Source organism: Loxodonta africana, chromosome 7 (assembly GCF_030014295.1).
Source record: "Loxodonta africana isolate mLoxAfr1 chromosome 7, mLoxAfr1.hap2, whole genome shotgun sequence".
NCBI classification, from domain to species: domain Eukaryota; kingdom Metazoa; phylum Chordata; class Mammalia; order Proboscidea; family Elephantidae; genus Loxodonta; species Loxodonta africana.
Genome location: NC_087348.1, coordinates 26,396,977 through 26,410,243, shown reverse-complemented (window position 1 = coordinate 26,410,243; position 13,267 = coordinate 26,396,977). Strand labels below are relative to the sequence as shown.

General features: G+C 36.4%; 1 protein-coding gene and 1 pseudogene across 1 annotated transcript; both read left to right on the top strand.

The window, feature by feature from the left end:
• Window positions 1–6,749: 6,749 nt before the first annotated feature.
• LOC100677332 (olfactory receptor 5J3-like) lies at window positions 6,750–7,882 on the top strand. The gene has a single exon (XM_003423138.3). It carries the CDS (start codon window positions 6,917–6,919, stop codon window positions 7,880–7,882), a length of 966 nt encoding a protein of 321 aa, XP_003423186.2. The 5' UTR covers window positions 6,750–6,916.
• Window positions 7,883–11,123: 3,241 nt separating this feature from the next.
• Window positions 11,124–12,189, top strand: LOC100677614 (olfactory receptor 5AS1-like; annotated as a pseudogene).
• The last annotated feature ends 1,078 nt before the right edge of the window (window positions 12,190–13,267 follow it).

Genomic DNA, 13,267 nt, shown 5'->3' with positions numbered 1-13,267 from the left:
GAGTCATGCCACATCAGCAAATAAGGGTTCTGAAAGCTTTACTGCATAAACCTCATTGAGGTTGACTTGACTTTGAGGAGACAACCCTTCCTCAATAGTATTTTGAGGAGCTCCAAACGCAAAGGCTCAAATTCTGGCACTATAAAAAAGTTCTGTCCTTGCTGTTGTTGTTACTTTTAGGTGCCATGAAGTCACTTCTGACTCATAGTGATCCTATGTACAGCAGAAAGAAATACTGCCAGGTCCTACGCAATTCTCACTATTACGATGCTTGAGCCCATTGTTGTAGCCACTGTGTCAACCCATCTCGTTGAGGGTCCTCCTCTTTTTCACTGGCCCTCTAACATCCATAATGTCCCTCTCTAGGGACTGGTTACTCTGGATAAAATGTCCAAAGTGTGTGAGACAAAATCTTGCCATTCTTATTTCTAAGGAGCATTCCGGCTGTACTTCCTCCAAGACAGAGTTGTTTATTCTCTTGGCAGTCCATGGTATATTCAACACTCTTTGCCAACAAAATAATTCAAAGGCATCAGCTCTTCTTCTACCTTCCTTATTCACTGTCCAACTTTCACATACATATGAGGTGACTGAAAATACTATGGCTTGGATCAAGGCTGCCTTAGTCCTTAAAGTGATATCTTTGCTCTTTAACGCTTCAAAGAGGTTATTTTTTTTGCAGCAGATTTGCCCAATGCAATGTGTCTTTTGATTTCTTGACTGCTGCTTCCGTGGGTGTTGATTGTGGATCCAAGTAAAATGAAATCTTTGACAACCTCAATCTTTTCTCCTTTTATCATGATGTGGCTTATTGACCCAGTTGTGAGGATTTTTATTTTCTTTATGTTGAGGTGTAATCCATACTGAAGGCTGTGGTCTTTGATCTTTATTAGTAAGTACTTCAAGTCCTCTTCACTTTCAGCTAGCAAGGTTCTGTCATCTGCATAACACAGGTTGTTAATGAGTCTTCCTCCAATCCTGATGCCTCGTTTTTCAAATAGTTCAGCTTCTTGGAATATTTGCTAAGCATACAGATTGAATAGGTATGGTGAAAGATACAACCCTGACGCACACTTTTCCTGACTTTAAACCATGTAGTATCTCCTTGTTCTGTCCAAACAGTTGCCCCTTGATCTATGTACAGTTTCCTCATGAACACTATTAAGTGTTCTGGAATTCCCATTCTTCTCAATGTTATCCCTAATTTGCTATGTTCCACACAGCTGAAAGTCTTTGAGTAGGCAATAAAACACGGATAAATATCTTTCTGGTATTCTCTGTTTTCACCCAGGATCCATCTGACATCAGCAATGATATCCCTAGTTTCACAACCTCTCCTGAATCTGGCTTGAATTTCTATCGGTTCCTTGTCAATGTACTGCTGCACACTTTTGAATGATTTTCAGCAAAATTTTGTCTGTGATATTAATATTATTCAGTGATTTCCTCATTCTACTGGATCACCTTGAAGTAGTGAAAACATATTTCTTTAGTGTTTTAGTATTGAAGTAGAGAAAATATATTTTCTAATGTTTTAGTATAACTGTATAAGCTAGTCTTTGAAACGTAACTACTTGCTCTGGAATCTGTCCCATGATTGTTCCTTTAAGAAAAATAAGGTAATCAATTTTTAGTTGCTGATTAAACTATGTTCCTCTCCCAAGGAAAAAATACACAAAACCAAGGGAGCTGAACAAAGCTTAGATCCATCTTGTGACAGAAACCAGGGTGACATGAAGAGACTTGCAGGACTCCAGAATGGCATGAAGAGACTTGCAGGACTTCAATAATAGATCACTTTATCATCTTGTCTGCCTCAAAGAGAAAACAACATTCCTGAAAACCTCTGAACCCTGGGCTTCCCATAATAAAAACTCTCCAATTAGTCCTCTAGGTTTAGACAGATTTTGAGAGCAATTTAACCCTCTCTGTCTCTTGAATACTGGTATTCAATAAAGCCCTTTTACTGCTTACCTCCTCCTGTCTCAGTATTGGCTTTGTGGCAGGTGGCACAAATCCGCAATTTGCTGTAACAACCTGTCTTTGGGATAGGCGTAAATATGAATCTCTTCCAGTCTGTTGGCCAGGAATCTATCTTTCAAATTTCTTGTCATAGATGAGTGAGCATTTCCAGCACTGAATCTGTTTGTTGAAACGTCTCAATTGGTATTCTGTCAATTTTTGGAGTCTTGTTTTTCGCCAATGCCTTCCGTGCAGCTTGGACTTCTTCCCTCAGAACCGTTGGTTCTTTATTATATGTTACCTCCTAAATTGTGTGAACGTTAACCAATTCTTTTTAGTACAGTGACTGTGTAGTCTTTCCATCTTCTTTTGATGCTTCCTGCATTAATATTTTCCCCTTAGAATCCTACGTTATTGCAACTTAAGGCTTGAATTTTTTTCTTCAGTTCTTTCAGCTTGAGAAATGTGGAACGTGTTTTTCCCTTTTGCTTTTCTAACTCTAGGTCATTGCACATTTAATTATAATACTTTCCTTTGTCCTCTCTACCCAACCTTTGAGATCTTCTGTTCAGCTCTTCTACTTCATCATTCCTGCCTTTTGCTTTAGCTACTCTACTTTCAATAGCAACTTTCAAAGTCTATTCTTACATCATTTTGGTCTTTTCAATCCTCTTGTTTTCTCCATATATGATGTCCCTGTTGTCATTGTACAACTTGTCTTCAGTCATTACTGTTTAACGAGTCATATGTATTCTTGAGATGGTCTCTAAATTAAGATGAAGTATAATCAAAGTTATACCTTGGTTCTTGTGGACTTGTTCTAATTTTCTTCAGCTTCAACTTGAACTTGCGTGTGAGCAGTTGAAGGTCTTTTCCACTGTCAGCTCCTGGGCTTGTTCTGACTGACGATGCTGAATTTTTCCATTGCCTCTTGCCACAGATATAGTCAATTTAAATCCTTGTATTCCATTTGGTGAGGTCCATGTGTATAGTCATCATTTATGTTGATGAAAAAAGGTATTCACAATGAGGAAGTTGTTAGTCTTGCAAAATTCTTTCATGAGGTCTGCAGTGTCATTTCTATCACCAAGGCCATATTTTCCAACTACTGTTCCTTCTTTGTTTCCAACTTGTGAATTCCAATCACCAGTAATTACCAATCCATTCTGATTGTGTGTTTGATCAATTTTAGACTGCAGAAGTTGGTAAATATCTTCAATTTCCTCATTTTGGAATTAGTGTTAGGGGCTAAATTTGACTAATAATTGCATTAACTTGTCTTCCTTGTATGCTTATGGATATTATTCTATCACTGACAATGTTGTACTTCAGGATAGAGCTTGAAATGATCTTTTTGACGATGAATGCAACACCATTCCTCTTCAAATTCTCATTCTTGTCATAGTATTCCATACTATTGTCCAATTCAAAACAACCAGTACCAGTCCATTTCTGCTCACTAATGCCTGGGGTATCGATGTTTATGCATTGCATTTCATTTTTGATGTTGTCCAATTTTCCTAGATTCATACTTCGTACATTTCATGTTCTGATTATTAATGGATAACTGCAACTGTTTTTTTCTCATTTTGAGTCATACCACATGAGCAAATGAACGTTCTGAAAGCTTGACTTCATCCCTGTCGCTAACACGGATTATGCTTTGAGAGAGCAGCTATTTCCTAGTAATATTTTGAGTGCCTTGCAACCTGATGGCCTTATCATCAGGCACTATATCAGACAATGTTCTGCTGCTATTTGTAAGGTTTTCACTGACCAGTTTCTTTAGAAGTAGATTGTCAGGTCCTTCTTTCTAGTCTGTCTTAGTCTAGAAGCTCTGCTGAAACCTGTCTACCATAGTTGACCCCAATGGTATTTGAAATACTGGTGGCATAGCTTCCAGCAATCATAGCAATGCCCAAGCCACCACAGTATGACAAATTGACAGACAAGCGGTGGCTGCAGATGATGGTAGACCCGATTTGGACACTCTGAATGTGATTATTTTGTTGTTGCCAACTGAGTGCCTGTAAATACAGACTTCTTAAAGGTCTTTTCGGATATATATAGACATATATAGATATATATGTGTGTATATATATAGTTATTGATCTACAGTTTCATAGGAGAAAGAATCTGAGACACTTAATTTCTTTTTTTTTAATTAATATTTGGACAGAGAATGAATTATAGTAAAAAAAAAAAAAGAGAGAGAGAGAGAATAAGTGCCAGGTGCTTAGAATGTTAGAGGGCTTATAAGATAATGAATCATTTTCTGTCCTATTTCAAACTTAGGATGTTTCCCAACCTCCAATCTTACCACCTCCCTACTAGCCTTTAAACATGTATTTAGTATGTCAGAAAATTTTAAATATTTAATATAAAGAATACAAATCAATTCTTATTTAGATACATATATAAGTGAACTGTGTGAAAGGTCCCTATCAAAATCACTTATCATGCAGTTTAAGCTAAGGACAAAATCCCCCAAATTATCTATCAGTAGACACATGACAGATAATCAAAGTTCACAAGATGTGTGGCCGGGTTCATCTCAAGGACGCCTTTTATGAACTTTGTTATGAGTACAAATAAACTCAAAGGAAACTAAAAATCACAACAGTATTAACTTTCTTTGACGCCATTCTTGCCATCCAAAGAATTCAAAAGAACGGAGTTGGTTTACGTCAGGGCTTGCTCTACTAAGTTAAGGCCATCTGATTCCCCACCCCCCCACCCCAATAACTAGGTCCAAGTAAAAACTTCCTTTGCTAAAGTATTGAGCAGATATCAGAATCAAATTTCAATTTTTTTCAGAGGTCATATATTCTGTGCTTTCCACACATCTTTTTCTATTCAGTGTAACTTTCAGGCAATTAAATACCTTAGGGAACCATTATGTTCTTGAGAATTTCCTAAATCCCTCAAGAAACATGGAGGATATTTTAATAATATATTTATTATACCCATTCAATCAGAAGATGGACTCCAGGGGCTTTATTCCCATTTGAAGTAAGGAAAATATATAGCTGAACTTTTTAAAATCATTTTGTTCTTGCTTTCATACCATGGAAGCTGCACCTTTGATACTCACATATTAAAGGTTAAGTTTTTTTTTTTTTTTTTTAAATCCTGCTACCCGTAACTATTGTCATTTGTGTTAGTTATGTATTACTGTAAATGAAAGACATGTTTTAACTGACTTTTCTTATACAGGAAAATAATCCATGGGAATAGGTGAACATCAGTTTCCCAAACAAGCCTTGTTTTTGATCATTTTGTTTTCAACTGGTAAGTTAATTCATTTCACTATCCTGTATAGTTATATTCTGCTTATCAGTTTATATATATATATGAAAAAATATGCCCAAATTTTAATTTGATAAGCCTTTGAAAATAAAGGGTGGGAAGAATTTAGAATTTGACCGCTTAATTCCACCCTTTGTTTTAAACTTCAATCTCTTTTTCAGTGTCATCATCAAAACTGTTGTTCAACTTCTACTGAAATAATGCAAAATTACTGCCTTAATTCAACTTGTGAACACTCTTTTCTGAAGTATTCATTGCAATCTAAACTCTAGCTACATATTCCCATGGAAATTATTTGCCTGACACTCTAGATACTCTAGAATTAAAATATTTGTTGTCTCCTCATTTCTTATTCTATTAGTAGCCTGGCAATGTTTTCCTTTTTTGAACTTTAGCTACTGTGGTCAAGGAATAGTACCTCCCAGTGAAAGTCTGAAGAATCTACAAAGAAAAAATATCATCTTTTATTTTGCATATATAAAGCTACTAGTATTCTGGATTGTTAAAAATATTTTATTATATTTGTATAAATATGAAAAGCTACTTAGTGTATCAGGGTGAATATAGAGATAATCAAACAGACAAGCACTGGTTGTGTGGGAAAGGCATTGCATGTTCTAAAAATTGTGTTCCACATTAAAAATAAAAGAACGTGTTCCAAAGGAGTATTTGTATCTTTTATAGGTTTGTTTTACCATCTAGGCTTACTTTAACTTTTTCTCAGAAAAGCATGTAGGTTTCTGTTTCCTGAGTTTCTGTGAGGTGTTTCTATCGGCCACCAAAAAAAAAAAAATTCAATTAATATTTTGATGTTTATCATGTTTCATATTTCAGCTTGCAGTGTCCCTTCCCCCACTTCCAGCAGGCACACTTCTCAGAAGCCTTCCAGCTCTTTTCTAAGGATGATGACTCCAGAGTTTTTGAATGCTACAGCCTTGTCTGTCATCACTTCTAATTTGAATGTGGAGTATAAATTAAACATAAATGGGAAATCTCAAGTTTAAATTCCATAGTAGAGATTATTCTAATATCTTGATACATGTGACATTAAACCAGTTGCTGCTGAGTCAGTCCTGATTCATGGAGATCTCTGTGTGTCAGAGTAAAACAGTATCCCATAGGGTTTTCAATTGCCGATTTTTGGTGATAGATCACCAGGCCTTTCTTTTGAGGTGCCTCATGGGTAACCTAGAGCCTCCAACATTTCGATTAGCAGCCCAGAGTTAACCACTTGCACCACCCGGGCACATATTGGACAGGAGCTATTATTAAATCCAAAATGAGAAGTTTAAAAATGGTCTTCAATGAAGGGAAGAGTTTATATTTCCAAATCCAATTATTAATCTTTCATAAACTGTACTGTTTTTGCTTTGTTTCTTTAGAATGATATTCACTTTAGCTTTTTCTTCACAACAACACCAGCATTATAAATGAATCTTGAAACTATTAAAGCCCACATGGTTTTCTAATGTAACATACAAATAAACAGTACTAATTTCATAAATAAGACAACCAGAGAGAGGGGATGTGATAACTCAAGTCACAATGTTAGTTAAAGATTCCCAATAGTCTTGATATTGCAGCACCATTATTCTCTCTTAATTTATTCCAATCTCCTTATCATTAGCAGGTATAAGAAAGCCAAATGGCTCATAAGAATTTTACAGAGGTTACTGAGTTTATCCTACTGGGTCTGACAGAGCATTCGGACCTGAAAGTGGTCCTCTTCCTGTTGTTCCTGCTGATTTACATCATTTCTTTGGTGGGGAACCTGGGAATGCTCTTTCTAATCCAAATCACTCCCAAGCTCCACACACCCATGTACCATTTCCTTAGCTGTCTGTCACTTGTAGATGCCTGCTACTCATCAGCCTTTGCACCCAAAATGCTGCTGAACTTCTTTGTTGAACAGGAGACAATCAGATTTTCTGCATGCATTGTGCAATACTTTTTATTTGTGTCACTCATCACCACTGAGGTCTTCTTGCTGGCAACAATGGCTTATGATCGCTATGTGGCCATTGTATACCCTCTAATTTATACAGTGACCATGACTAAAATATTGTGTGTTGTGTTGGTCATAGGATCATGTGTGGGAGGTTTAATGAACTCATTAACACATACAATTGGCCTGGTGAAACTCTCTTTCTGTGGGCCAAATGTCATCAGTCACTTCTTCTGTGATCTTCCTCCACTGTTGAAGCTGTCCTGTTCTGACACATCCATGAATGAATTGTTGCTTTTAATCTTCTCTGGTGTGATTGCCATGATCACTTTCTTGATTGTGATCATCTCCTACATCTTCATTGTTGCTGCCATTCTGAGGATCCGCTCAATGGCTGGTAGACACAAAGCCTTCTCCACCTGTGCTTCACATCTGACAGCTGTGACTTTATTCTATGGCTCTATTAGCTTTAACTACATTAGACCAAGTTCCCAATATTCCCCAGAACAAGAAAAGGTGGTGTCTGTGTTTTATACCTTGGTGATTCCCATGTTAAACCCATTGATTTACAGCCTAAGGAACAAGGAAGTAAAGGATGCTGTGAAGAGGGCAATAGAAAGGAAACATTTCCCCTGTTGCATTCATAACACACATTTCCCAAAATAGTATACAGATATGTGCTCTGCCTAATGATATCTACATGAATTTAGTAAAAGTTCAAGCCTGAAAGGAACTTGAAATTTAATTGAATCCATTTGCTTTAGAGAAGAAGAAAAAATCTGAGAACAGTAACGTATTATAGGACACATGGCTGGTTATTGCAGCAACTAACATAAAATCAGATCTGAGACAAAAGCCAGATAACTCTGGACAATCCATAACAGATCTAATGTCCTCCCTCCATGCATGATATTGATTACTGTTCAACATCAACACTTGGAGAAATCAGGAATTAGCAAAAATTTACCTTACATAACTTTTATCTAAGACCTTAGGGAATCTTTTCAAAATATGTGTTAAATTCCTATAACAGCAGAAAATATTTCACCGTCAGAGACACTACACAGTATTTTTTTTAAAAGGGCAGAATGGTATTTTATTTTGATAAGTTACTCTATCAAGAAAATATAACAGTCATAAGTCTTCATGTATTACAGTTACATAATTGCCAATGGCAATTTCATATGGCACAGTCTAATATTGAATTAAAAAAAAATTACATAGCTTTAAAACATATAATACAAAGACTCAGCAGTACAAGAAAAAAATTGATAAATCTGTACTCATGACAGAAATCTTCAAAATTCTTCTTTCTGGGATAGATCAGGAAGAACAAAAAGGATAGAGAGGATTTGAATAACACAGTTAACAAGCTTATCTACTAGGTATGCAGAACTGAACAGTGTACATTCTTTTGCAAAATTCCATGGAAAATTAATATCTACCCACTCATCACATAAGAATCTTAGATCAATCACAAAATTCTGAGAGTAGTGAATAAGAATCATTTAGACTATATTCAAAGAAATAGTGTCCAGAGTGGGAGAAAATATGAAAGGGCAGGATATTTGCATCAGATTTTGCAGAGAAAAGCCAGCCAAAGCAGATGAATGCCTTGGGGCTCTTGCATGGCTTTCAGATGAAGACATCTTGAACTCTAGAGTCACCTCTGTGAGCCCCCAGGCCCCTCTGTCTTGTAAGAACTCTTCCATTTCTGGGCTAAAGTGATCAGGCTTACCAGACAAGTCTTGAGAAACACAGCCTCCAAATCCAGAAGAATAAGAAAATTTAGGCCCCTGGGTGGGTCAAAAGTGAAAGGAAGAGAAACTGTCTACAGGAGTTGGGCCTTGGTGTGAGGGACACACCGTTGACTATGCAGCTTATCCCTTTATGACCTCCTCTTGCACCTGATTTGACTGAGGTCAGGGCAAGCTGTATAGGATTTTGATGAGGAAGGGGAAATTGTAGTATGGCAGTCTATACGAAGTTGAACAAATTAATCAAATCTCTATGCTTCAGTTTTCTCATCTGTAAGAAGACAAATAATCTCTACTTCATAGGATAACCATGTATGTCCACTGTTTATCCTGGCAATCTATATAATTTTTACCTATTATTTATTGTCATCATCATCATCATTAATACAGATAACTAGGTATTCCATCAGAATATATATACCAGGATTCTACTTCATTGAAAACTATTTTAGGAAAGGACAATTTGCAACTTGCCTTTGTTTTTATGTCGTTGTGGTGGTGATGGTTTTGATGTTTAAATTTTATTTCTGTCTGGTAAAAGTTTCTGTCTGCTAGACTTTTATTTGTCTATTCATTTGATTGTCATTCCCGGTGAGAAAATAAAACATGCTTGCGTCTACATACCCAAATTTAACAATTTCTATCATCAATCTCTAAATGAACATAAATGGTTACCAAGCAATTATAGAGCTTTCAAACTTGCCCAGTCTCCTTTGCTTCCGGAGTGAGAATTCAAATATTTTATAAAGTTTTGGGAAGAAATTTGCACAGCAAATTTTTTCTCTGGTTTTCAAGTGATTGAATTCCTTCCGTATAGTGTCAGATGCCCATCTTCTATCCTTCCTCTGTCAAGTTATTTATTTATTTTTAAAATCCTGGCTTGCAAAGAAGGCTGTCTTCTCTTCTTAGTGCTTCTAGAAGATTCCAGGCTATTTGGCTCTAGGAGGGAAGGTTATATTTCCAGTTATGCCAAAACAAATTGATCTCCATTATTGACTTCCCTTAGTTACTCACCATAACATTACTCACATTTGTTGTTGAGTCGAATCAATTCTGACTCGTAACAACTTTACAGGACAGCACAGTATTTGCCCCATAGGGTTTCCAAGGCTGTAATCTTTCCAGAAGCAGGCTGTCACATCTTCCTCCTGTGGAGCTGCTGATTGGTTCCTACCACTGACATTTGGCTTACCAGCTGAGCATTAACATCTGTGCCAGAGGGCTCCTTATTTACAGTAGCCACCTGCAAAATTTCAATTCTCTAACCACCTGCTGAATACTCCATCTTTTTACTCTAGCTTATTTGCACACACACACACACACACAGTGGCTTATCTTTGTAAGAGAGTCTAGATCATGCTCAAAACTTATCCACAATGCCAAGGACAAGATCAATTTTGAGACAACCATCCAGATACTTTAAGCTATTAAGAAAAACTAGAAGCAAAAACCAGCTTATTTGTGTTTAATGTATTGTATTTAATAAACTTATACAGAGGTTATGCTCTAGTCACATAAATAATTTACAAATATTTACTCATTTAATCCTCTGTTGCAGAGTGGTTTAGTAACATCACCAGAGTATACAGACATTAAATGTCAAAGCTAAGATTTGAACTCAGTCATCTCTTGCCTAACAACTGTGCTCTTCACTATTATGTTAGGCTACCTCTTCGGATCACAACTTTTCTTCTGTGGAAATATCTAGTCTATCTGTAAACATTTCTTTTCCCCAGAATTTTCTTAACTCTACTTGTATTTACAAAGAAAAACGTGATTTTAAGGTAGGAAACATTGATCTTTGCCCCTAAGAGCTTGCCAATCTTCATAATTCTACCAGGTCTTATCAAGTAAGTCCCTTTCAGCTTGAGAGAGATTAATATTATATCTCAATGTCCATAGCTTTTAACAAGTTACTGTATCATGAAACACAACCTGAGTGATATCGTCAGGTATTGAGAGTGATTTCTAATTATATCCTTTCACAGAAAAAAAAATTGTCAGAGAAAATGCAACACTTTGATGTTATTAACCTTCTATTCCTTTCCATAGAAGGGAGAAAAAAAGATCTCCTTGGTTCATTCATCACGGAAATCAGCTCACACTTGTTGATACCATCTATTTTGAATGAGAAAAATAAAATCAAAAAGATGTCAGAGAAAAATTATACCTTGCCGAATGAGTTCTTTTTTGTTGGATTCACAGATTATCTACCTCTTAGAGTCACACTATTCCTGGTATTTTTTGTAGCATATCCATTAACTGTGGTAGGAAATATGGGTGTAATAATCTTAGTTAATGTCAATTCAAACCTTCAAACCCCCATGTATTATTTTCTGAGCAACTTGTCTTTCTTAGACATCGGTTATTCTACAGCAGTTGCTCCTAAAATGCTGGTAAATTTCTTAGCATCTAGGAAGAGCATCTCTACCTATGGCTGTGCACTACAAATGTTTTTCTTTGCTTGTTTTGCTGATGCTGAGTGCCTCATCCTGGCAGCAATGGCATATGACTGCTACGCAGCCATCTGCAACCCATTGCTCTATTCTACACTTATGTCTAAGAGAGTCTGCATCTGTTTCACTGTGTTGGCCTACTTCAGTGGAAGCATGACTTCACTGGTTATGTTTGCCTCACATTCAGGCTGCCATTTTGTGACTCCAATGTTGTCAACCCTTTTTTTGTGTGTGTGTGTGTTGTATTCCCCCTCTCCTGGCTTTGTCATGTGCAGATACCAATATCAATGAGTTTCTGCTCTTTGCCCAGTGCGGCTTCATCCAGACTAGCACTTTTATGGTCATATTTATCTCTTATTTCTGTATCCTTATTACTGTTTTGAGCATCAAGTCCTCAGGAGGCAGAAGCAAAACATTTTCTACTTGTGCTTCCCATCTCGTAGCTGTCACCTAATTCTACGGGACGCTCTTGTTTATGTACTTACGTCCTACCACCAGCTCTTCTCTAGACACTGATAAGGTAGTTGCAGTGTTTTATACAGTTGTCTTTCCCATGTTTAACCCCATAATCTATAGCTTCAGAAACAAAGATGTGAAGAATGCTCTCAAAAAAACTATTAGAAAGGTACTGGACTTGCAAATAAATGAGAAATGAAATAAAACATTTCAGTTGAGAATACTTGAAGACTAATCTCCCCTTCTAATCTAGTTTCTACTACCCCATGCACAGCTTATGATTCAACAATTTTAAATGTATCAATATTTGCTAAAAACGAAGAGAACTTTTCAACCTCAATGCCTTCCAATTCTCTGTCCTTTCTTCCAGAAATAAAAAAACCAGAAATAGTCCCTCTCTAATGTTTCTACTGTGTGGAACATTTCTGAATTCGAAGATAGCTTAACTTTTCTCCAGTGAGTGATCCTAAAACACTTTGTAAATTTATTCATTAAATTATTTATCATGCTTATATGTTAGTGTACTGTTAACCCCCCTACATTAGATGATCCCTGGCTGCTGGGAACACGTATTATTGGTTTATTTTTGTATGAGTCTGAATCGACTCCATGGCAATGGGTTGTTGTCATTGTTATATAGCACCTGGTACATTGCATGTTCTTATTACATGTCTGTTTAATGGCTGCGTAGGTGAGCGATGGATGGCTGATAGGATGGATGAGTAGATGGATGGACGGATAAATCTATCAGTTTGTGTTTGGGAGAGAGAGTCTACATCCTACACATACATAGCATTTATCATCAGGGAAAGTTGATATTACCAATGGTAGATGGCAGTTGATGTCAGGAGAAGTGGGGTTCATTGGTTCTCAGGAAATCAGACAGAAGGTGTATAACAACAGCCTCTTTAAAACTAGCTCATGGTAAAGTTTAGCTCTCTTTCGGCTAGATTTATTGCTGCACGAGATCCCCTACTTTTCCATTCACAGTGAAAATTTGTGAAAACCAAACAAGATAGTGAAAACCATTAAGATTTTAAACTCTGTAAATTACTTATTATTTCTACACATATTACTGAAATAGCCTTTGAAACGGTATCTTTAAAAAAAGGTGAATAATTGCTCTGATACTTTTATCATGGAAATTGGCAATATAAACTAATTGAAGTGTAAGCAGTTTTTCCTCATATTATTTTTATCATTAAGATATATATTTTCTGTGGCTACTTCGGATTTTTCAGTGTCTGTCTACTTCTTGTTTTATCTTGAAAGAGTTGAGACAATAAATTGAACACATGTGAATATATACTAGTGTGTATTTTGCAGTAATTATGAAAATATAGATGGCTGCATTAGTTGTATTGAATGTACACTTTGTCAAT